Source organism: Staurois parvus, unplaced genomic scaffold, assembly GCF_062004578.1.
Source record: "Staurois parvus isolate SC_StPar_1 unplaced genomic scaffold, SC_StPar_1.0 ptg001859l, whole genome shotgun sequence".
Classification (NCBI taxonomy): domain Eukaryota; kingdom Metazoa; phylum Chordata; class Amphibia; order Anura; family Ranidae; genus Staurois; species Staurois parvus.
In genome coordinates this window covers 33,165-55,280 of record NW_028319655.1, presented here as the reverse complement: position 1 = coordinate 55,280, position 22,116 = coordinate 33,165, and the positions used below count along the sequence as shown (strand labels likewise).

Below are 22,116 nucleotides of genomic sequence, written 5' to 3'. Positions count from 1 at the left end.
GTTTTGGGGTTTGGGGAGGGGAAAGGTAAAGTTTTGGGGTTTGAGGAGGGGAAGGCTTGAATTAGTGGGGTTTGCGGAGGGAAGGATGAAGTATTGGCAAAGTAGAAGGACGTGTGGGGTCCAACGAGAGTTGAAAGGATGAAATATTGGGGGTTGGGAAGGGAAGGATAAAGTATTGGGGTTTCGGGAGGGGAAGGGTGATGTATTGGGGTTTGGGGAGGGAAGGATGAAGTTTTGGGGTCTGGGGAGGGGAAAGATTAAGTATTGGGGTCTGGAGAGGGAAGGATTAAGTACTGAGGTTTGGGGGAAGGAAGGGTTAAGTATTTGGGTTTGGGGAGGCAAGAGTGAAGTAATGGGGTTTGGGGAGGGTAGGATAAAGTATTTGGGTTTGGGGAAGGGAGGAGTGAAGTATTGGGGTTGCAGGAGGGGAAGAATGAAGTATTGGGGTCGGGGGAGGGGAAGGATGAAGTATTGGGGTCGGGGGAGGGGAAGGATGAAGTACTGGGGTTTGGGGAGGGGAGGATGAAATATTAGGGTTTGGGGAGGGGAGGATGAAGTATTGGGGTTTGTTGAGGGGGAGGGTTAAGCATTGGGGTTTGGGGAAGGAAGGGTGAAGTACAGTTAGGTCCATCTATATTTGGACACAGGCACAATTTTAGTTTTTTTCAGGTATTTACCAAAACATATTCCAGGTTTATAATGGATCTGGGCGGACAGTGCGCACTCTCAGGATTAATTTGAGGGTATGTACATCCAAATTGGAGGAGGGTTTAGGAATTAGCTCTTTGGGGAGGGGAAAGGTGAAGTATTGGGGTTTTGGGAGGGAAGGATGAAGTACTGGGGTTTGGAGAGGGGAAAGGTGAAATATTGGGGTTTAGGGAGGGGAAGCATGAAGTATTGAGGTTTGGGGAGGGGAAAGGTGAAGTATTGGGATTTGGGGAGGGAAGGATAAAGTATTGAGGTTTGGGGAGGGAAGGATAAAGTATTGAGGTTTGGGGAGGGAAGGGTGAATTATTGGGGTTTGGGGAGGGGAAGTGTAAAGTATTGGGGTTTGGGGAGGGGAAGGCATAAAGTATTGGGGAGGGGAAAGGTGAAGTTTTGGAGTTTGGGGAGGGCAGGGTGAAGTATTGGGGTTTGGGGAGGGGAAGGGTGAAGTATTGGGGTTTAGGGAGGGAAGGATGAAGTATTGGGGTTTGGGGAGGGAAGGATGAAGTATTGGGGTTTAGGGAGGGAAGCGTGAAGTATTGGGGTTTGGGAGGGAAGGGTGAAGTATTGTGGTTTGGGGAGGATAGAATGAAGTATTGGGGGTTGGGGAGGGAAGGGTAAAATATTGGGGTTTGGGTAGAGAAAGATGAAGTACTGGGGTTTGGAGAGGGGAAAGGTGAAATATTGGTGTTTGGGGAGGGAAGGGTGAAGTATTGGGGTTTGAGGAGGGAAGGGAGAAGTATTGGAGTTTTGGGAGGGGAAAAGTGAAGTATTGGGGTTTGGGGAGGGGAAAGGTGAAGTATTGGGGAGGGGAAAAGGTTAAGTATTGGGGTTTGGGGAGGGAAGGATAAAGTATTGAGGTTTGGGGAGTGGAAGGGTGAAGTATTGGGGTTTGGGGAGGGAAGGATAAAGTATTGAGGTTTGGGGAGGGGAAGAGTGAAGTATTGGGGTTTGAGGAGTACAGAATGAAGTATTGGGGTTTGGAGAGGGAAGGCTGAAGTATTGGGGTTTCGGGAGGGAAGGGTAAAATATTGGGGTTTGGGGAGGAAAGGATAAAGTATTGAGGTTTGGGGAGGGGAAGAGTGAAGTATTGGGGTTTGAGGAGTACAGAATGAAGTATTGGGGTTTGGAGAGGAAAGGGTGAAGTATTGGGGTTTGAGGAGGATAGAATGAAGTATTGGGGTTTCGGGAGGGAAGGGTAAAATATTGGGGTTTGGGGAGAGAAGGAAGAAGTACTGGGGTTTGGAGAGGGGAAAGGTGAAATATTGGGGTTTGGAGAGCGAAGGGTGAAGTATTGGGGTTTGGGGAGAAGAAGCGTGAAGTATTGGGGTTTGAGGAGGGAAGCGTGAAGTATTGGGGTTTGGGGAGGGGAAAGGTGAAGTATTGGGGTTTAGGGAGGGAAGGATAAAGTATTGAGGTTTGGGGAGTGTAAGGGTGAAGTATTGGAGTTGGGGAGGGGAAAGGTGAAGTATTGGAGTTTGGGGAGGGCAGGGTGAAGTATTGGGGTTTGGGTAGGAGAAAGGTGAAGTATTGGGGTTTAGGGAGGGGAAAGGTGAAGTATTGGGGTTTGGGGAGGGAAGGATAAAGTATTGAGGTTTCGGGAGTGGAAGGGTGAAGTATTGGGGTTTGGGGAGGGGAAGTGGGAAGTATTGGGGTTTGGGGAGGGGAAGCGTGAAGTATTGGGGTTTGGGGAGGGGAAGAGGGAAGTATTGGGGTTTGGGGAGGGAAGGATAAAGTATTGAGGTTTGGGGAGTGTAAGGGTGAAGTATTGGGGTTGGGGAGGGGAAAGGTGAAGTATTGGACTTTGGGGAGGGGAAGGGTGAAGTATTGGGGTTTGGGGGGGGGGAAAGATGAAGTATTGGGGTTTGGGGAGAGAGGGGTGAAGTATTGGGGTTTAGGGAGGTAAGGATGAAGTACTGGGGTTTGGGGAGGGAAGGGTGAAGTAATGGGGTTGGGGAGAGAGGGGTGAAGTATTGGGGTTTGGGGAGGGGAAGGGTGAAGTATTGGGGTTGGGGAGGGAAAGTTGAAGTACTGGGATTTGGGAAGTAAAGCATGAAGTATTGGGGTTTGGGGAGGGAAATGTGAAGTATTGGGGTTTAGGGAGGTAAGGATGAAGTACTGGGGCTTGGGGAGGGAAGGATGAAGTATTGGGGTTTGGGGAGGGGAAATGTGAATTATTAGGGTTTAGGGAGAGAAGGGTGAAGTATTGGGGTTTGGGGAGGGGAAGGGTGAAGTACTGGGGTTTGAGGAGGGAAGGGTGAAGTATTGGGGTTGGGGAGAGAAGGGTGAAGTATTGGGGTTTGGGGAGGGGAAGGGTGAAGTACCGGGGTTTGGGGAGGGAAGGGTGAAGTATTGGGGTTGGGGAGGGAAGGGTGAAGTATTTGAATTTGGGAAGGGAAGCATGAAGTATTGGGGTTTGGGGAGGGAAATGTGAAGTATTGGGGTTTAGGGAGGGAAAAGTGAAGTATTGGGGTTTGGGAAGGGAAGGGCAAAGTATTGGGGTATGAGGAGGGAAGGTGAAGTATTGGGGTTTATTGAGGGGAAGGGAAGGGTGAAGTATTGGGGTTTAGGGAAGTAAGTATGAAGTACTGGAGATTGGTGAGGGTAGGATGAAGTATTGGGGTTTGGGGAGGGAAGGACACAGTATTGGGGTTTGGGGAGGGGAAGAATGAAGTACTGGGGTTTGGGGAGGGAAGGGTGAAGTATTGGGGTTTGGGGAGGGAAGGATGAAGTATTGGGGTTGGGGAGGGAAGGGTGAAGTATTGGGGTTTGGGGAGGGAAGGATGAAGTATTGGGGTTTGGGGAGGGAAATGTGAATTATTGGGGTTTGGGGAGGGAAGCATGAAGTATTGAGGTTTGGGGAGTGGAAGGGTGAAGTATTGGGGTTTGGGGAGGGAAGGATAAAGTATTGAGGTTTGGGGAGTGAAAGAGTGAAGTATTGGGGTTTGGGGAGGGAAGGGTGAAGTATTGGGGTTGGGGAGGGAAGGATGAAGTATTGGGGTTTGGGGAGGGAAATGTGAATTATTGGGGTTTGGGGAGGGAAGCATGAAGTATTGAGGTTTGGGGAGTGGAAGGGTGAAGTATTGGGGTTTGGGGAGGGAAGGATAAAGTATTGAGGTTTGGGGAGTGAAAGAGTGAAGTATTGGGGTTTGGGAAGGGAAGGGTGAAGTATTGGGGTTTGGGGAGGGAAAGTGTGAAGTATTGGGGTTTGGGGAGAGAAGGATAAATTATTGAGGTTTGGGGAGTGAAAGGGTGAAGTATTGGGGTTTGGGGAGGGAAGGGTGAAGTATTGGGGTTTAGGGAGGGAAGGAAGAAGTATTGGGGTTTGGGGAGGGAAGGGTGAAGTATTGGAGTTTGGGGAGATAAGGGACGAGTGTTGGGCCCCAGGAGGGGAAGGATGAATTGCTAAAAGTTGGGGAAAAGGGAAGTGTTGGGGTTTGGGGAGAGGAAGTGAGAAGTGTTATTTTTTGTGACTTATTTCATCTCCAATTCATAGCACCCACCTGACACCCCTCTAGTGTAAATGGTCCCCTAGGTCCCAGAGGGCCCTGTTGCAGCCACACGGTGCGCACAAATGGTCTGTCCAACCCTTAGCAGTCGTTCAAAGAAAAGAACACCGTCCATCTCTATATGAAGTCCTGATTGCTAGCCATGAACAGCACATCCCCTCCAGTTCCTATCCATGGGCCCCCATTCAGTATACGGGACTATTACAGACTCCACATAGAAAGGAAAAGGGGACATTCCAAGGACTCGGCGACATCTGATATCTCTTCCATTTTTTGTACATTGCGCTCTGGCTGTCGGATGTGTCTGCTGCCAATTCTCTGACACAGCTGCATTTTATACAATATAACAGAAGGGAGCTCCATTCACCGTCTGTAATGTGGAGAGATCCATTCACTGTGTATGATGGAATTCCTGCACACCTTGTATATGGTCCGGCCATAGGGGACGATTGTCAGTCCACTGAGAGCTCAGAATAAACCATCTTATATATGGTCCGGCCATAGAGGATAGACACCCACCGCCTGTAGAGAGCTCAGAATAAACCATCTTATATATGGTCCGGCCATAGAGGATAGACACCCACCGCCTGTAGAGAGCTCAGAATAAACCATCTTATATATGGTCCGGCCATAGAGGATAGACACCCACCGCCTATAGAGAGCTCAGTATAAACCATCTTATATATGGTCCGGCCATAGAGGATAGACACCCACCGCCTATAGAGAGCTCAGAATAAACCATCTTATATATGGTCCGGCCATAGAGGATAGACACCCACCGCCTATAGAGAGCTCAGTATAAACCATCTTATATATGGTCCAGCCATAGAGGATAGACACCCACCGCCTATAGAGAGCTCAGAATAAACCATCTTATATATGGTCCGGCCATAGAGGATAGACACCCACCGCCTATAGAGAGCTCAGTATAAACCATCTTATATATGGTCCAGCCATAGAGGATAGACACCCACCGCCTATAGAGAGCTCAGTATAAACCATCTTATATATGGTCCAGCCATAGAGGATAGACACCCACCGCCTATAGAGAGCTCAGTATAAACCATCTTATATATGGTCCGGCCATAGAGGATAGACACCCACCGCCTATAGAGAGCTCAGTATAAACCATCTTATATATGGTCCGGCCATAGAGGATAGACACCCACCGCCTATAGAGAGCTCAGAATAAACCATCTTATATATGGTCCGGCCATAGAGGATAGACACCCACCGCCTATAGAGAGCTCAGTATAAACCATCTTATAACGAAGAAATCTGAGCTGGATAAAGAGTTGGGGACAGGAAGGAAATCTGGAATTAATCGATCCCAGAGAGTAGGAGCAAAGCGCCCTGCCAACTACCCGGCCAAGAAACTCGCAGCTCAGGCGGGGAATACGGATATTATCTCCAAAGTATACAGTAACATCTGCAGAAAGAGAACCTGTCACCACTTCCTCCACTGCCAATTTCTTATTTCTTTCCTTTTCACTATACAAAGATTTGGTGACATCTATGAGAATGCAGCCTATTCGTTCACTAGAAAGCGCTGACATCACTGAGAATGCAGCCTATCCATTCACTAGAAAGCGGAGACATCACAGAGAAGGCAGCAATCCATTCACTAGAGAGCGGTGACATCACCAAGAATGCAGCCTATCCATTCACTAGAGAGCGGTGACATCACCAAGAAGGCAGCCTATCCATTCACTAGAGACCGATGACATCACCGAGAAAGCAGCATATCCGTTCACAAGAGAGCGATGACAGCACTGAGAATGCAGCCTATCCGTTTACTAGAGAGCGATGACATCGCTGAAAATGCAGCCTATCCATTCACTAGAGAGCGGTGACATCACCGAGAATGCAGTCTATCTGTTCACTAGAGAGCGGTGACATTGCTGAGAACGCAGCCTATCCATTCACTAGAGAGTGGTGACATCACCGAGAATGCAGTCTATCTGTTCACTAGAGAGCGGTGACATTGCTGAGAAAGCAGCCTATCTATTCACTAGAGAGCAGTGAGATCACCAAGAATGCAGCCTATCCATGCACTAGAGAGCAGTGACATCACCAAGAATGCAGCCTATGCATTCACTAGAGAGCGATGACATCACCGAGAACGCAGCCTATCCATTCACTAGAGAGCGGTGACATCCCCGAGAATGCAGCCTATCCATTCACCAGAGAGTGGTGATATCACTGAGAATGCAGCCTATTCGTTCACTAGAGAGCGGTGACATCACCGAGAATGCAGCCTATCCATTCACTAGAGAGCAAAGACATCACTGAAAATGCAGCCTATCCATTCACTAGAAAGCGGAGACATCACTGAGAATGCAGCCTATCCATTCACTAGAGAGCGGTGACATCACCAAGAAGGCAGCCTATCCATTCACTAGAGAGCGGTGACATCACCAATAATGCAGCCTATCCATTCACTAGAGAGCGGTAACATCACCAAGAATGCAGCCTATCCATTCACTAGAGAGCGGTGACATCTCCAAGAAGGCAGCCTATCCATTCACTAGAGACCGATGACATCACCGAGAAAGCAGCATATCTGTTCACAAGAGAGCGGTGACATCACTGAGAATGCAGCCTATCCGTTTACTAGAGAGCGATGACATTGCTGAAAATGCAGCCTATCCATTCACTAGAGAGCAATGACATCACTGAGAGTGCAGCCTATCCATTCACTAGAGAGCGGTGACATCACCGAGAATGCAGCCTATCCATGCACTAGAGAGTGGTGACATCACCAAGAATGCAGCCTATCCATGCACTAGAGAGCAGTGACATCACCGAGAATGCAGTCTATCTGTTCACTAGAGAGTGGTGACATCACCGAGAATGCAGCCTATCCGTTCACTAGAGAGTGATGACATCACCGAGAATGCAGTTTATCCGTTTACTAGAGAGCGGTGATATCACTGAAAATGCAGCTTATCCATTCACTAGAGAGTGCTGACATCACTGGGAATGCAGCCTATCCAATCACTAGAGAGCGGTGACATCACTGAGAACGCAGCCTATCCGTTCACTAGAGAGCAGTGACATCACCGAGAATGCAGCCTATCCATTCACTAGAGAGCGATGACATCACCGAGAATGCAGCCTATCCATTCACTAGAGAGCGATGACATCACCGAGAATGCAGCCTATCCATTCACTAGAGAGCGATGATATCACCGAGAATGCAGCCTATCCATGCACTAGAGAGTGATGACATCACCGAGAATGCAGCCTATCCATTCACTAGAGATCGGTAACATCACCGAGAACGCAGCCTATCCATGCACTAGAGAGCGATGACATCATCGAGAACGCAGCCTATCCATGCACTAGAGAGCGATGACATCATCGAGAACGCAGCCTATCCATCCGTTTTCGCAGTCTGATAAACACATGGCGCAGCTCTACGATCAGACATGCTATTTCCTCTTTGCACTGAGCAGACATGTAAATCCGCCATCACTCGGCTCTGCCAGCATCTCATCCAAACTGCAAATTCTTTCCACGTGAAGTCGACGGTTTTAAGTGAAACTGAAGAATTTCCTAAACGTAAGAGAAGTGTGGGGGAGGATGAATGTCAGCGCACAGAGCAGCCCGAGTCTGGCTCTCAGTGTAAAGAGGACCCTTCGTTACATCGCTCCAACAATGCGTCCAGGTTGGACAATCGATCGTCATTGTGAAGTCATCGATCACACATCGAGAGCGATTCCACGGATCCATCTATGGATTCCTGCTCTGTGCCTGCGCTCCCATCCTGGACTCCCTCCCGCCGGCAGCTGCACTCCTCCGAACCACGCCCACCGCCGTCACCCACATCTACTGATCCCCGTGGTGGGTGTCCCCAATATCTGTTTCCTCTCAATCGGTGTCTACAGAACAGGAAATGAAATATACCCAGTGAAGTGATTGGCCTCAGGTGATACACAGAGATGAAACAAATCCTCCTATATAAGTTGTATCTTTTATCTGCACCCATCTCTTCTCTACATCAGAATTTATAAAGCTTGTCTGAGGGTTCAGAAAAAAGGGAGAGCTGAAATTAGACACTGCAAAGCTCAGTGAGGAAAGCTCTGAAAGCTGATTGGAGGGAAGAGACACACCACCCTCCACAGAGCTCACAGGAACAGAGCTGAGGCTGTCAATCTGCACAAGGTCCCTCCCCCTGTCACCGTCTTCTATTTGGTGTCAGGAAAACTTGTCAGAAGCGATTCCCATTGGTAACAGGAAGGAGGCAGCAGACAGAAATGACACTTAGTGCTCTGGACTGAGACCAGCGCACACTATAGAGGGATGTGCTTTGTTCATATTTCATGTCTGAGGTTTACGTCCACTTTAAGGGAAATCCCTGATGGAACTCAGACGACCTGCTCTGTGTTATAGGGAAACCAAAATCCACGGTGACACCATGATTATTGTGAAATCAATAAAAAAAAAGAGCTCCAGCCGGTCATCTAAAAGAGTCCATAATTATTTAATGCTGATAAAATTTGGACAGCAGGAAGATGAATGGTACCGACGCGTTTCGGTGCCAAGCAATCCCCCTTCACCAGGGCTGAAATAAAAAGTGAAACATCTTCCTATGCGTGTGAAATGGACAACATGACAGACGTGTGCTTAAGAAATACATGAGCGCAAGTTTCTTAAAGGGGAATCTCACTCTGGCCATGTTACCCTCCCCCACTGCTCTTCTGCGCCTCAATCTTTATAAACCCCAGTGCATGCGCGCATCTTTGTCCGGTATTCAGGACTTGATGGTGGACTCATAGGAGCGAGGTGTTGGTTCTGTTCTGTTGGGTGTGAAATAGAGTAAGTTCTCCTTCCAAAGGCCTAACATGAAATGAAGGTACGGTGTAGATGGGCCATGTTCCGGTCCCAGGCTGATGCCTCTCTGATAGCCTCAACAAGAACGCTCAGTAGATGACAAGTTCTGGGGTGGGTGTTGAGGAGCGCCAGACACAAATGTTCATGACACTCAAGGGTCTAAGTAAAATTTTTATTGAATACGAGCATCAAGTGAAGGCAACGCGTTTCGGGGAATGCCTCCCACTTCCTCAGGGCTGTCACAATAGAAAAAATTGGACTCCGGTAGGAAATACCAAGACTTCTCCTCAGTACTCACACCAGCAAGGCCGATTCCTGATGGAGACACCTGACGGAGACAGGAATCGGCCTTGCTGGTGTGAGTACAGAGATGGAGGCTTGTTATATCCTACTGGAGTCCACTCTGGGGAAGTGGGAGGGGTTCATGGGGCCCCTGTTTCCTTGCTCACACTCAAAGCACATCCAAAAAAGTCTATAAAAGGTACAAGGGGCATTTCATGGGGCCCCCTACTGACCCCGGGCCCTCGAGCAGTGCCCGAGTGCTCGAATGGTCAGTCCGCCCCTGCTCTGGTAGGAAATAACAAGCCTTCTCCTCAGTACTCACACCAACAAGGCAGAGACACCTGACGGAGACACCTGATGGAGACACCTGACGGAGACACCTGACGGAGACAGGAATCGGCCTTGCTGGTGTGAGTACAGAGATGGAGGCTTGTTATATCCTACTGGAGTCCAGCGCTTTCCATGGTGACCACTCTGGGGAAGTGGGAGGGATTCCCTGAAACGCGCTGGATTCACCTGATGGACTAATACAAGCGAGGTATTGGTCCTGTTCTGTTGGTTCTTTTGGGTGTGAAACAGAGTAAGTTCTCCTTCCAAAGGGCTAACATGAAATGAAGGTATGGTGTAGATGGGCCATGTTCCGGTCCCAGGCTGATGCCTCTCTGCTAGCCTCAAGGAGAACGCTCAGTAGATGACAAGTTCTGGGGTGGGTGTTGAGGAGCGCCGGATACAAATGTTCATGACACTCAAGGGTCTTAGTGAGATTTTTATTGAATACGAGCATCAAGTGAAGGCAACGCGTTTCGGGGAATGCCTCCCACTTCCTCAGGGCTGTCACAATAGAAAGAATTGGACTCCGGTAGGAAATAACAAGCCTTCTCCTCAGTGCTCACACCAGCAAGGCGGATTCCTGACGGAGACACCTGATAGAGACACCTGATGGAGACACCTGACGGAGACAGGAATTGGACCTGCTGGTGTGAGTACAGAAGAGGAGGCTTGTTATATCCTACTGAAATCCAGCGCTTTCCATGGTGACAGCCCTGTGGAAGTGGGAGGGATTCTCTGAAACGAGTTGGCTTCACCTGATGGACTAATAGAAGCGAGGTATTGGTCCTGTTCTGTTGGTTCTTTTGGGTGTGAAATAGAGTAAGTTCTCCTTCCAAAGGGCTAACATGAAATGAAGGTACGGTGTAGATGGGCCATGTTCCGGTCCCAGGATGCTGCCTCTATGATCACAGAGAACTCTCAGTAGATGACAAGTTCTGGGGTGGGTGTTGAGGAGCGCCGGATACAAATGTTCATGACACTCAAGGGTCTTAGTGAGATTTTTTTTGAATACGAGCATCAAGTGAAGGCAACGTGTTTCGGGGAATGCTGCCCGCTTCCTCAGGGCTGTCACAATAGAAAAAATTGGACTCCGGTAGGGAATAACAAGCCTTCTCCTCAGTGCTCACACCAGCAAGGCCGATTCCTGACAAAGACACCTGACAGAGACACCTGACGGAGACAGGAATCGGCCTTGCTGGTGTGAGTACAGAAGAGGAGGCTTGTTATATCCTACTGGAGTCCAGCTCTTTCCGAGGTGACACCCCTGGGGAAGTGGGAGGGATTCCCCGAAACGCTGGGCTCTTATTCAATAAACTTTAAATCATACCCCTGAGTGTCATGAAGGTTTGTACTGGGTGCTCCTCAATACCTACCCCAGAGTTTGTCATCTACTGAGGTATTCAGGGCCTGGTCAGAGACCCCACGGCATGTCTAGGATTTGCACACATATGTGCAATGCACGCGATTGCGACACGGTAGAGGTCTAAATCAGGGCTGAGGAGGTGACACTGTGCCTCTGTGATCTTTGACTTCTCCCGTGTTGTTCAAGTAGACCTCTACCTCTATGAGCTTGCCACCCCGATGTAAATGGTGGAGGTCAGCTTCAAGCACACGTTTCTTATGACTATAACACTTTCCAGACATTTTATAGACAGAGTTTCTTAGGAGGCTTTTTTACTTATTTGAGCCCTGATGAAGGAGGATTGTTTGGCTCATGAAACGTGTTGGACACCTTTTATGTTCCTGCTGTCCAAATCTTATCATCAATAAATAATGATGGACTCTTGGGACCATCTGGCACCCTTTTTGTCAGTTTCACTTGCCCCTCTAATTGTGGCTCAAGCTGCTGAGGTTCAGTCACCAAACCCAACCAATGCTCTCCAACCAAAGGTGAAGAGATCCAGTCCAGCACCTCACATGCACTGGTTCTTGGACCATGGTAACTGTGACAGGGTGACCATCTTGGTGTCAGGTGGGCATTAAGAGCAGAACATGACTGTGACCCTACTGGAGGCCAGAGGTCACCACCAGGGTTGCTGTTAGAAACCAAAGGGCCCCATACAGCCAACCCAACAGATTCGGGGACGGCTGGCTGGGGGTCTCTGCGATCAGTTTGAGGTCACCCCATAGATCCCGAACCCCTCTCTGATATCATAAATTTCCTGAGCTGACAGTAATCCCCATCCAGTTACATTGTTACAATTCCCAGTAGTGATGAGATATCAGGCTGAGGTTTGATGTGGAGGGTCTCAGACTCAATATAGTGGGCCAGATTCAGGGACAGCTAACTGGGGGTCTCTGTGATCAGTTGAAGTCACCCCATAGATCCCGAACCACTCTATGATATCATACAATTCCTGAGCTGACAGTAATCCCCATCCAGTTACGTTGTTACAATTCTCAGAAGTGATGAGATAGCATGCTGTGATGTGACGTGGAGGGTCTCAGACACAATATGACGGGCCAGATTCAGGGACAGCTGGCTGGGGATCTCTGCGATTAGTCGGAGATCACCCCATAGATCCCGAACCCCTCTCTGATATCATACATTTCCTGAGTTGACAGTAATCCCCATCCAGTTACATTGTTACAATTCCCAGAAGTGATGAGATAGCAGTCTGTGATGTGACGTGGAGGGTCTCAGACTCAATATAGTGGGCCAGATTCGGGGACAGCTGGCTGGGGGTCTCTGCGATTAGTTGGAGGTCACCCCATAGATCCCGAACCCCGCTCTGATATCATACATTTCCTGAGCTGACAGTAATCCCCATTCAGTTACATTGTTACAATTCCCAGTAATGATGAGATATCAGGCTGGGGTTTTTTGATGTGGGGGGTCTCAGACTCAATATGGAGGGCCATATTCAGGGATGGCTAGCTGGGAGTCTCAGTTTGAGGTCACCCCATAGATCCCGAACCCCGCTCTGATATCATACATTTCCTGAGCTGACAGTAATCCCCATCCAGTTACATTGTTACAATTCCCAGAAGTGATGAGATAGCAGGCTGTGATGTGACGTGGAGGGTCTCAGACACAATATGACGGGCCAGATTCAGGGACAGCTGGCTGGGGGTCTCTGCGATTAGTCGGAGGTCACCCCATAGATCCCGAACCCCGCTCTGATATCATACATTTCCTGAGCTGACAGTAATCCCCATCCAGTTACATTGTTATAATACTCAGTAGTGATGAGTTATCAGGCTGGGGTTGATGTGGAGGGTCTCAGACTCAATATAGTGGGCCAGATTCGGGGACAGCTGGCTGGGGGTCTCTGTGATCATTCGGAGGTCACCCCATAGATCCCGAACCCCGCTCTGATATCATACATTTCCTGAGCTGACAGTAATCCCCATCCAGTTACATTGTTACAATTCCCAGAAGTGATGAGATAGCAGGCTGTGATGTGACGTGGAGGGTCTCAGACACAATACAGTGAGCCGGATTTGGGGACAGCTGGCTGGGGTCACGGCGATCACTCGGAGGTCACAAACAGACATCTGCTATTATTCTGCCCTCCGCGGCCCCCCGACGCCCATTCACACATAAATCCCAATTGTTATGGAAATGGCAACAATGGATCCATAGTGTCACATCAGCCAGATTCCTGGACACCAACAGCTGTCATCGGAGTGCACAGCAATGTCACATCTCCGCAGCGAACATACGTGACGCGAGGACACAATGAGGTCTCTTTTATCCCCATCCATTCCACAGGAAGATTTGGAGGGCTGGACAGGACACCGCCGGGGGCTGAATGAGCCGCGGCTTGTCTGTATCTCCAGTACGGGTTCCCTGGGGCCCATTCACGCTGTATGAATGCTTTAAGGCGCTCGGCAATCAAATTGAATGAACTTCCTTAATGCATCGCGCTTTAACACATGAAAAAAACAGACATGACCCATTTTTTTTTTGAACCACATGGCACGTGCATTGAGGTGTGCTGCGGCACGGATGCATTGGCAGCTACCGCACCGCAGATTGTGCATTGTGATGCCACGCGGTAATGTGCAGTAAAATATTCACTCTGCCGCACGTGACCACAACGCACAGGTCCAGAAACATCTATTCACCACCACCAAAAGAGTCTCACTTCTCCTGTGGCAATCTCTGTGATCTAAAACAAATCAGAGAATCCAGAAGAAGGCTCCCCGTCGTAGGTGGGGACTCATGAAGCCTTGGAGATACACCAGACCAGCGAGTCAATAAAACCGCCCTCACAGGGCAAAGCAAGCCATTGACCTGACTGCCGCCCTATGCAGCATCAAATACCCAGCATCCCCACCCCAAACAGCACAGATAAATATCCAGTACTTCCTAGTATGGAAGAACAGGTGGGGTACTCATGTGAAAGTACTGGTGCATGCCAATTGGCCATTCTCACCCATGGGGTTGGGGAGAGACCTCAGCCCTGTGTAAGCTCCAAGATATTCAGGGCCTTCAGCCTTCGTTCCTGGCAGGACCAGGTCTAGCCTATCTGATCTGGGGGTGCGGTATAGAAGGTCAGGGGGCATAATGTCAACAGTGTGACGGTGATGAGGGGAACCGGTATTACCCATTCGTGTCTGGACCATGTATGAGGCTGTCATTAGATTAGGATAATTAGGCAGAACCTGTGCCTCCCTATATCAAGTGTCCCTATCAGAGTCCCCCCCTCACACCTGTGGTCCTCGTCAGAGTGCCCCTTTACATCAAGTGTCCCAGAGTGCCCCCTTGCATCATGTGTCCCCATCAGAGTGCCCCCTTATATCAGGTGTCCCAATCAGAGCACCCCTTTACATCAGGTGTCCCCATCAGAGTGCCCCCTTGCATCAGGTGTCCCCATCAGAGTTCCCTCCTTGTATTATCAAGTGTCCCCATGAGAGTGCCATATTGCATCAGGTGTCCCCATCAGAGTGCCCCCTTGCCCCGTACCTTCTACAACCAATTCCCCCGTACCTTCTACAACCAATGCCCCGTACCTTCTACAACCAATGCCCCGTACCTTCTACAACCAATGCCCCGTACCTTCTACAACCAATGCCCCGCACCTTCTACAACCAATGCCCCGCACCTTCTACAACCAATGCCCCGTACCTTCTACAACCAATGCCCCGCACCTTCTACAACCAATGCCCCGCACCTTCTACAACCAATGCCCCGCACCTTCTACAACCAATGCCCCGTACCTTCTACAACCAATGCCCCGTACCTTCTACAACCAATGCCCCGTACCTTCTACAACCAATGCCCCGTACCTTCTAAAACCAATGCCCCGTACCTTCTACAACCAATGCCCCGTACCTTCTACAACCAATGCCCCGTACCTTCTACAACCAATGCCCCGTACCTTCTACAACCAATGCCCCGTACCTTCTACAACCAATGCTCCGTACCTTCTACAACTAATGCCCCGTACCTTCTACAACCAATGCCCCGCACCTTCTACAACCAATGCCCCGTACCTTCTACAACCAATGCCCCGTACCTTCTACCACCAATGCTCCGTACCTTCTACAACCAATGCCCCATACCTTCTACAACCAATGCTCCGTACCTTCTACAACCAATGCCCCGTAAATTCTACAACCAATGCCCCGTACCTTCTACAACCAATGCCCCGTACCTTCTAAAACCAATGCTCCGTACCTTCTACAACCAATGCCCCGTACCTTCTACAACCAATGCCCCGTACCTTCTACAACCAATGCTCCGTACCTTCTACAACCAATGCCCCATACCTTCTACAACCAATGCCCCGTACCTTCTACAACCAATGCCCCGTAAATTCTACAACCAATGCCCCGTACCTTCTACAACCAATGCCCCGTACCTTCTAAAACCAATGCTCCGTACCTTCTACAACCAATGCCCCGTACCTTCTACCACCAATGCTCCGTACCTTCTACAACCAATGCCCCATACCTTCTACAACCAATGCTCCGTACCTTCTACAACCAATGCCCCATACCTTCTACAACCAATGCTCCGTACCTTCTACAACCAATGCCCCGTAAATTCTACAACCAATGCCCCGTACCTTCTACAACCAATGCCCCGTACCTTCTAAAACCAATGCTCCGTACCTTCTACAACCAATGCCCCGTACCTTCTACAACCAATGCCCCGTACCTTCTACAACCAATGCTCCGTACCTTCTACAACCAATGCCCCATACCTTCTACAACCAATGCCCCGTACCTTCTACAACCAATGCCCCGTAAATTCTACAACCAATGCCCCATACAGGAAGGGTCGGTTCAGCGTACTCATCTCTGCATTGCCATCACTGGTCATTTTTTGAACCCAAACTCTATTAACACAAGAGGAACATAAATCTGTTGTATCTCTAGCAAAGATTAGACAGCGAATGACCAACAAAACCCTGAAGAGGTTCTGATTTGTAGCCCTCAGATCCTTGTATTGGAGAGCTGAGGGCTGTGTGGAGTCAGAGCCCTTATCTGAACACATCCAGGGAGGGGCAGCTACTCTTAGATTTAACCAGGAATCTCCGGGAGCTTGTTCCTCAACCATCACAACTGGTTTCAGATAGGGGCTCAGGCCCACGCTGCTCTCAATGGAAGTAAATGCAGCCGGAGATATATGTCTAAAAGCCTTAGAAGTCCTACCTGCAAAAGGCTCCAATGTTCTCCACGATGTAGCACTGACCCCCATTGTAGCAGTAGGTAGGGTAGATCTCGCACAGCGACTTGCAGGAGTTGTTGCGTCTCACGTAGCCGTTGCGGCACTCAGTTCCATTCTCGCCTGTCCCCGACATGGTCTGCGTTTGGTCCTTGTTCACCTCTGGGTGAGACTTGGGGTACGTCTCACCATGAAAGGGGAAGTCTTGGTGACTGGTTGGTCTCTCATCCATTGTGACAGTGTGCACCTTCGGAGTGGCCACCTTGGGGAAGTTCCGAACATCTTTAGCAGTGATGTCGTCATCCTCGGCATCCTCGAGATCTTCGTCGTCATCGTCGTCCTCAATCCCCCCCTCCTCGTATCCATCTGCGTAGAAAGGAGGGGTGGGGTAAAAGTAATCAAAAGGGGAAAAGTCATCATAATGCACGCGCTTGTGCCAATTGATATTATCATGGAAGCCCTTGGTGGAGTCACCACCTGCAGGGTAGCCCAAGTGGTCGTCTAAATCAGAGGGGTCCCTATAATCTAGGTCTGTAAGGTCAGACGGGGGTTCGGAGGGTTTTGGTGGATTGCTAGGTGGGGCACCAGTAGATAGAGTATCTACTTGGCTTTTTTCTGTGACCACCGTTATATCGGTGCTCCCTTGAGCTCCCTGCGCTGCCGACTGCCTCGAATCTTTCTCCAGAACGTTGAACGGTCCCTGAGATTTACCTGCCTCAAAACTGACCTCTTTCTGGGACTTGTAAAGGTTGTCACGGCTGGGTTCAGTACCTGAAGGCGAGGGTGACTGCATGGACGTCTCTCTGGGCACTTGCAGGAGATGGTCAATTTCTGCAGAGTCTGGGCTGATGGCTTTTTCCGTTGATGGGCTCAGCATGGCATTGCTCCAGGCAGTTGACGTCTGAGAAGGTGTTGAGGTGGCCAGATCCATGAAGTCTTGTAAGTTCTGCCCAGTTTCCAATGAGCTAGATTGGGTGACTTGACTTGAGGGCATCTTGACATGAGGGTCACCACTTCCAGAGTCTTCTTGACTTTCCGTCACGGAAGGTCTGTCTCCTTTGGCAAAACTTTTTCTGAACTCCAAGTCAACCGTTCCTTGGCCAACAGGCCACACAAAACTGGTAACAGGTTCATCATTGCCGTCACTACGCTCAGAGAGCAAAGACCTGGATGGAGACTTTCTGTTGGCATAGACCTCATCATGACATCCTACACAAACCGATGACTTATTGTCTGCATTTATCCTAGGGGAACGGTGCTTTACTGAACTTTCAGTGGATGCAATTCCATCGGGAGCCGCTGAAGATGCCACAATTCCCGTAGACACCACAGATTTAGGTGGTTTTATCTGAGGCCTTTTGGCCTTGGTTCCACTCCAGGATTTATTGTCCGAGAAGGAGTCTTCTCCAGCAGATCCGGGCCTCCTGGACATCACCTTGTCTACATCTAACACTCCTTTTTCAAGAAGCGAGGCCAGAATCTCTGCCGCTGGTTGCTGGTATGAGTTGTCCCCTTGCTCATCGAAACCCAACACGTCGGTTCCATTTTTGGGATCTGAAGAGGTTCAATGAAAGACAAAAAGAAAACAGAGACAATGTAAGAATGGGTCACTGAACATGAAGGTCTGGTGTATACATCAAAAATGGCCCTCAAATTCAAGGAAGGAAACCAATGCCATTTCAAATACCATTCTCAATCAGGGGCGGACTGACCATTCGAGCACTCGGGCACTGCCCGAGGGCCCGGGGTCAGTAGGGGGCCCCAAAAAATGCCCCTGGTACCTTTTATAGGCTTTTTTGGGTGTGTTTTGAGTGTGGGCAAGGAAACAGGGGCCCCATGGTCTCCAATTGCCCAGATATTGCACTCCCCAGGTTAAGGAAATCGACCCCTAAATGTCACCCAATCTGGGTTTACATCTTGTCAATGTCTTGGCCTGACTCAGTATTTACAGGACGGATGCTGGTAAGAATCTGCAATGACATTTCATAGCCTATGTATGCAGGGGCGGACTGACCATTTGGGAACTCGGGCATTGCCTGAGGGCCCGGGGTCAGTAGGGGGCCCCATGAGATGCCCCTGATAACTTTCATAGGCTTTTTTGGGTGTGGTTTGAGTGTGGGCAAGGACACAGGGGCCCCATGATCCCCTATTGCCCGGGGGCCCCATGAGTTGTCAGTCCGCCCCTGTTCTCAATATTTTAAAATTGGAAACAGAGACCTTGGTGATCCTGCCATGAGGTTCCTTGTTCGAGCACTTCCTGTTACAGGGTGACAACGCTCTGTCTCCTGTCTCCCAATTGTGCTCCTGCGTTGTCACCAGGGGCGGACTGACAACTCATGGGGCCCCCGGGCAATAGAGGATCATGGGGCCCCTGTGTCCTCGCCCAAACTCAAACCACACCCAAAAAAAGCCTATGAAAGGTACCAGGGGCATCTCATGGGGCCCCCTACTTACCCCGGGCCCTCGGGCAGTGCCCGAGTGCTCGAATGGTCAGTCCGCTCCTGGTTGTCATCCAGACACAAGGGCTTCTGATGGGGACTACAAGTGACTGTTTCAACACACATGACACAGGCATGGCCCTGGGAAATGCCAACGCGGCCATCGCTGGAAAGATCAGCAGCAAACGAAAAGGTTGGTTTACTCAAACCGGAGAGCGCAAAATCTGGTGCAGCTGCCCGTGGTGGCCAATCAGCTTTGGCAATAAAATCTGGAAGCTGATTGGTTCCTATGCAGAGCTGCACCAGACATTGCACTCCCCAGGTTAAGGAAAGCGACCCCTAAATGTCACCCAATCTAGGTTCACATCTTGTCAATGTCTCGGCCTGACTCAGTATTTACAGGACGGATGCTGGTAAGAATCTGCAATGACATTTCATAGCCTATGTATGCAGGGGCGGACTGACCATTTGGGAACTTGGGCCCGGGGTCAGTAGGGGGCCCCATGAGATGCCCCTGGTACCTTTCATAGGCTTTTTTGGGTGTGGTTTGAGTGTGGGCAAGGACACAGGGGCCCCATGATCCCCTATTACCCGGGGGCCCCACGAGCTGTCAGTCTGCCCCTGTATGTCTGTAACCTGAAGGGGATATGCTTTGAAAACTGGACCAAACGTTGAAAAACGTGATGTCTGCAGACCACGGGGGTGTAAAATGTATTGTCTGGACCCCCCCCCCTTTGGTTGGTCCTGCACCCTCCTGACACCAGCCAATGTGCGCCCAACACCAGATTTGTCACCGATTGGCTCTCCTTCGTTGTGAGATATAATAACACGGAGCGCTGAACCTGAGCGTTGTCATTCGCCGCCGTCTCTATTGTGTATGGCGTCCCCTCCGCCGCCGCTGGCACCGGTTGCCGTCCACAGGAATCCGCAGCCCCCCGGCCGGCCCGGTGAACGCCAATAACCGGCCACATTATATATATATATATATTCATGGCACGTGTCGTTACCGATCCATCACACGCCATGTGACACCCTCCGTCTGCCTGGTTACTGGGGTCTGCGCTCCCATCCAGGACCGTTCACCGCGGATTGACTGGAGGAAGGGGGGGAGGGCGGCGGAGGGGAGGAAAGGGGGGGGTGGTGGTGGGGAGGAAGGGGTGGGGGGGGGGCGACTGAATTCTGCATTAGAACCCGTTGCCTGTAAATACAATTCCCAACAAAAAACCACAAAAATTAAAAAATTTCCAAAAAATCGCCCCTGGATCGGATATTATCCGCAGCGTTTCACCGCGGCCATGCCGTTAACCCTCCGCGCCCAGGTGTGCCGGCGAGCGGAGAGCGCCGTGTTGCTAGGGGGCTGAGGGGTAGATGGGAGGGACCCAGCCCCCCCCCACCGTGGACGGCTTGCTTTGGCGCGGCGGCCGGCTTAGCAAAATGAGATTCCCCCCCCCCTTTCCCACCACTACCTTTCTTTTCATTGCCCCCCCCCATTTGTGGCCCCATAAAGGGTTAAGCTGCGACCGCACGCAATTTATTGGCGGAGACGCGTCTACGGTCCAGGAATGAGCCCAGGTGTAGAAATGGCAGCAATGTAGGACAGGTGGGTGTATGAGGGGGGGGGGCTCAGCACAGACAGGTACCCCCCCCATCCCATCCACCTCCCCCCCCCCCCAGGGTCACCTACCTCCAGCTGTGCACAGTGCAGCCACCGAGCAGAGAAGTGCAGCCAGACTCCAGCCCTCCATGGTCAGAGATCGCTGTGTGACGGAGGTGGGGGGTCTGCGGAGAGTCGTCGTGGAGGGGGGGGGGTTCAGCCCCAGATGTCCTGTGTGGCCCCTGGGCACCGAGCAGGGACAGGCTGGGGGGACATTGTGTCCTGCGCTGCAGCCTCCTCACTCTGCCTAATGCATCTGCTGCTGAGGAAGGATGAGGATGGGGGGGGAGGGCAGGAGGATGAAGAGGAGGGGGGGGGACTGCCTGCCTAGAGGGGGGCAATGGAGCCGCTCTACAGCCCCCTCCTCTCCCTCCACCGACCGCAGCCAATCGCTCTTTAATTATCTGCCCATTAGTGGGGCTCAGGGGAGGCGACTCGGCCAACCGAGACCACCGGGGGCACCATCACTGCAGATGGCGCTGACATAGAGGGGAGCGCAGTACAAACAATGAGCTCATTATATCCGGATACAGAATATCCCCACCGGTCCCTGGAATGTCCTCATCCGATACGTTGTATCCCGAGACCGGTCCCTGGAATGTCCTCATCCGATACGTTGTATCCCCACCGGTCCCTGGAATGTCCTCATCCGATACGTTGTATCCCGAGACCGGTCCCTGGAATGTCCTCATCCGATACATTGTATCCCCACCGGTCCCTGGAATGTCCTCATCCGATACGTTGTATCCCGAGACCGGTCCCTGGATTGTCCTCATCCGATACGTTGTATCCCGAGACCGGTCCCTGGAATGTCCTCATCCGATACGTTGTATCCCGAGACCGGTCCCTGGAATGTCCTCATCCGATACATTGTATCCCCACCGGTCCCTGGAATGTCCTCATCCGATACGTTGTATCCCGAGACCGGTCCCTGGAATGTCCTCATCCGATACATTGTATCCCCACCGGTCCCTGGAATGTCCTCATCCGATACGTTGTATCCCGAGACCGGTCCCTGGAATGTCCTCATCCGATACGTTGTATCCCGAGACCGGTCCCTGGAATGTCCTCATCCGATACGTTGTATCCAGAGACCGGTCCCTGGAATGTCCTCATCCGATACGTTGTATCCCCACCGGTCCCTGGAATGTCCTCATCCGATACGTTGTATCCCGAGACCGGTCCCTGGAATGTCCTCATCCGATACGTTGTATCCCGAGACCGGTCCCTGGTATGTCCTCATCCGATACATTGTATCCCCATCGGTCCCTGGAATGTCCTCATCCGATACGTTGTATCCCGAGACCGGTCCCTGGAATGTCCTCATCCGATACATTGTATCCCCACCGGTCCCTGGAATGTCCTCATCCGATACGTTGTATCCCCACCGGTCCCTGGAATGTCCTCATCCGATACGTTGTATCCCGAGACCGGTCCCTGGAATGTCCTCATCCGATACGTTGTATCCCGAGACCGGTCCCTGGAATGTCCTCATCCGATACATTGTATCCCCACCGGTCCCTGGAATGTCCTCATCCGATACGTTGTATCCCGAGACCGGTCCCTGGATTGTCCTCATCCGATACGTTGTATCCCGAGACCGGTCCCTGGAATGTCCTCATCCGATACGTTGTATCCCGAGACCGGTCCCTGGAATGTCCTCATCCGATACATTGTATCCCCACCGGTCCCTGGAATGTCCTCATCCGATACGTTGTATCCCGAGACCGGTCCCTGGAATGT

General features: G+C 50.7%; 1 protein-coding gene across 6 annotated transcripts in view; it reads right to left on the bottom strand.

Moving 5' to 3' along the window:
- Positions 1–20,672, bottom strand: part of LOC149434014 (uncharacterized) — a 130,970-nt gene extending 110,298 nt beyond the window's left edge. For 2 of the 6 annotated variants that reach the window (XM_089664217.1, XM_089664219.1), the window contains exons 1-2: positions 20,404–20,672; positions 16,269–17,835 (exon numbers count right to left, since the gene is read on the bottom strand). In XM_089664217.1, the coding sequence (XP_089520343.1) occupies positions 16,269–17,835; positions 20,404–20,464 (1,628 nt within the window). In that variant the 5' untranslated portion in view covers positions 20,465–20,672. Of the gene's footprint in view, positions 1–16,268; positions 17,836–19,726; positions 19,788–20,403 lie in introns of those variants that run through there. The other 4 variants (XM_089664216.1, XM_089664218.1, XM_089664221.1 and 1 more) reach the window with 3 other exon arrangements.
- Positions 20,673–22,116: the final 1,444 nt, after the last annotated feature.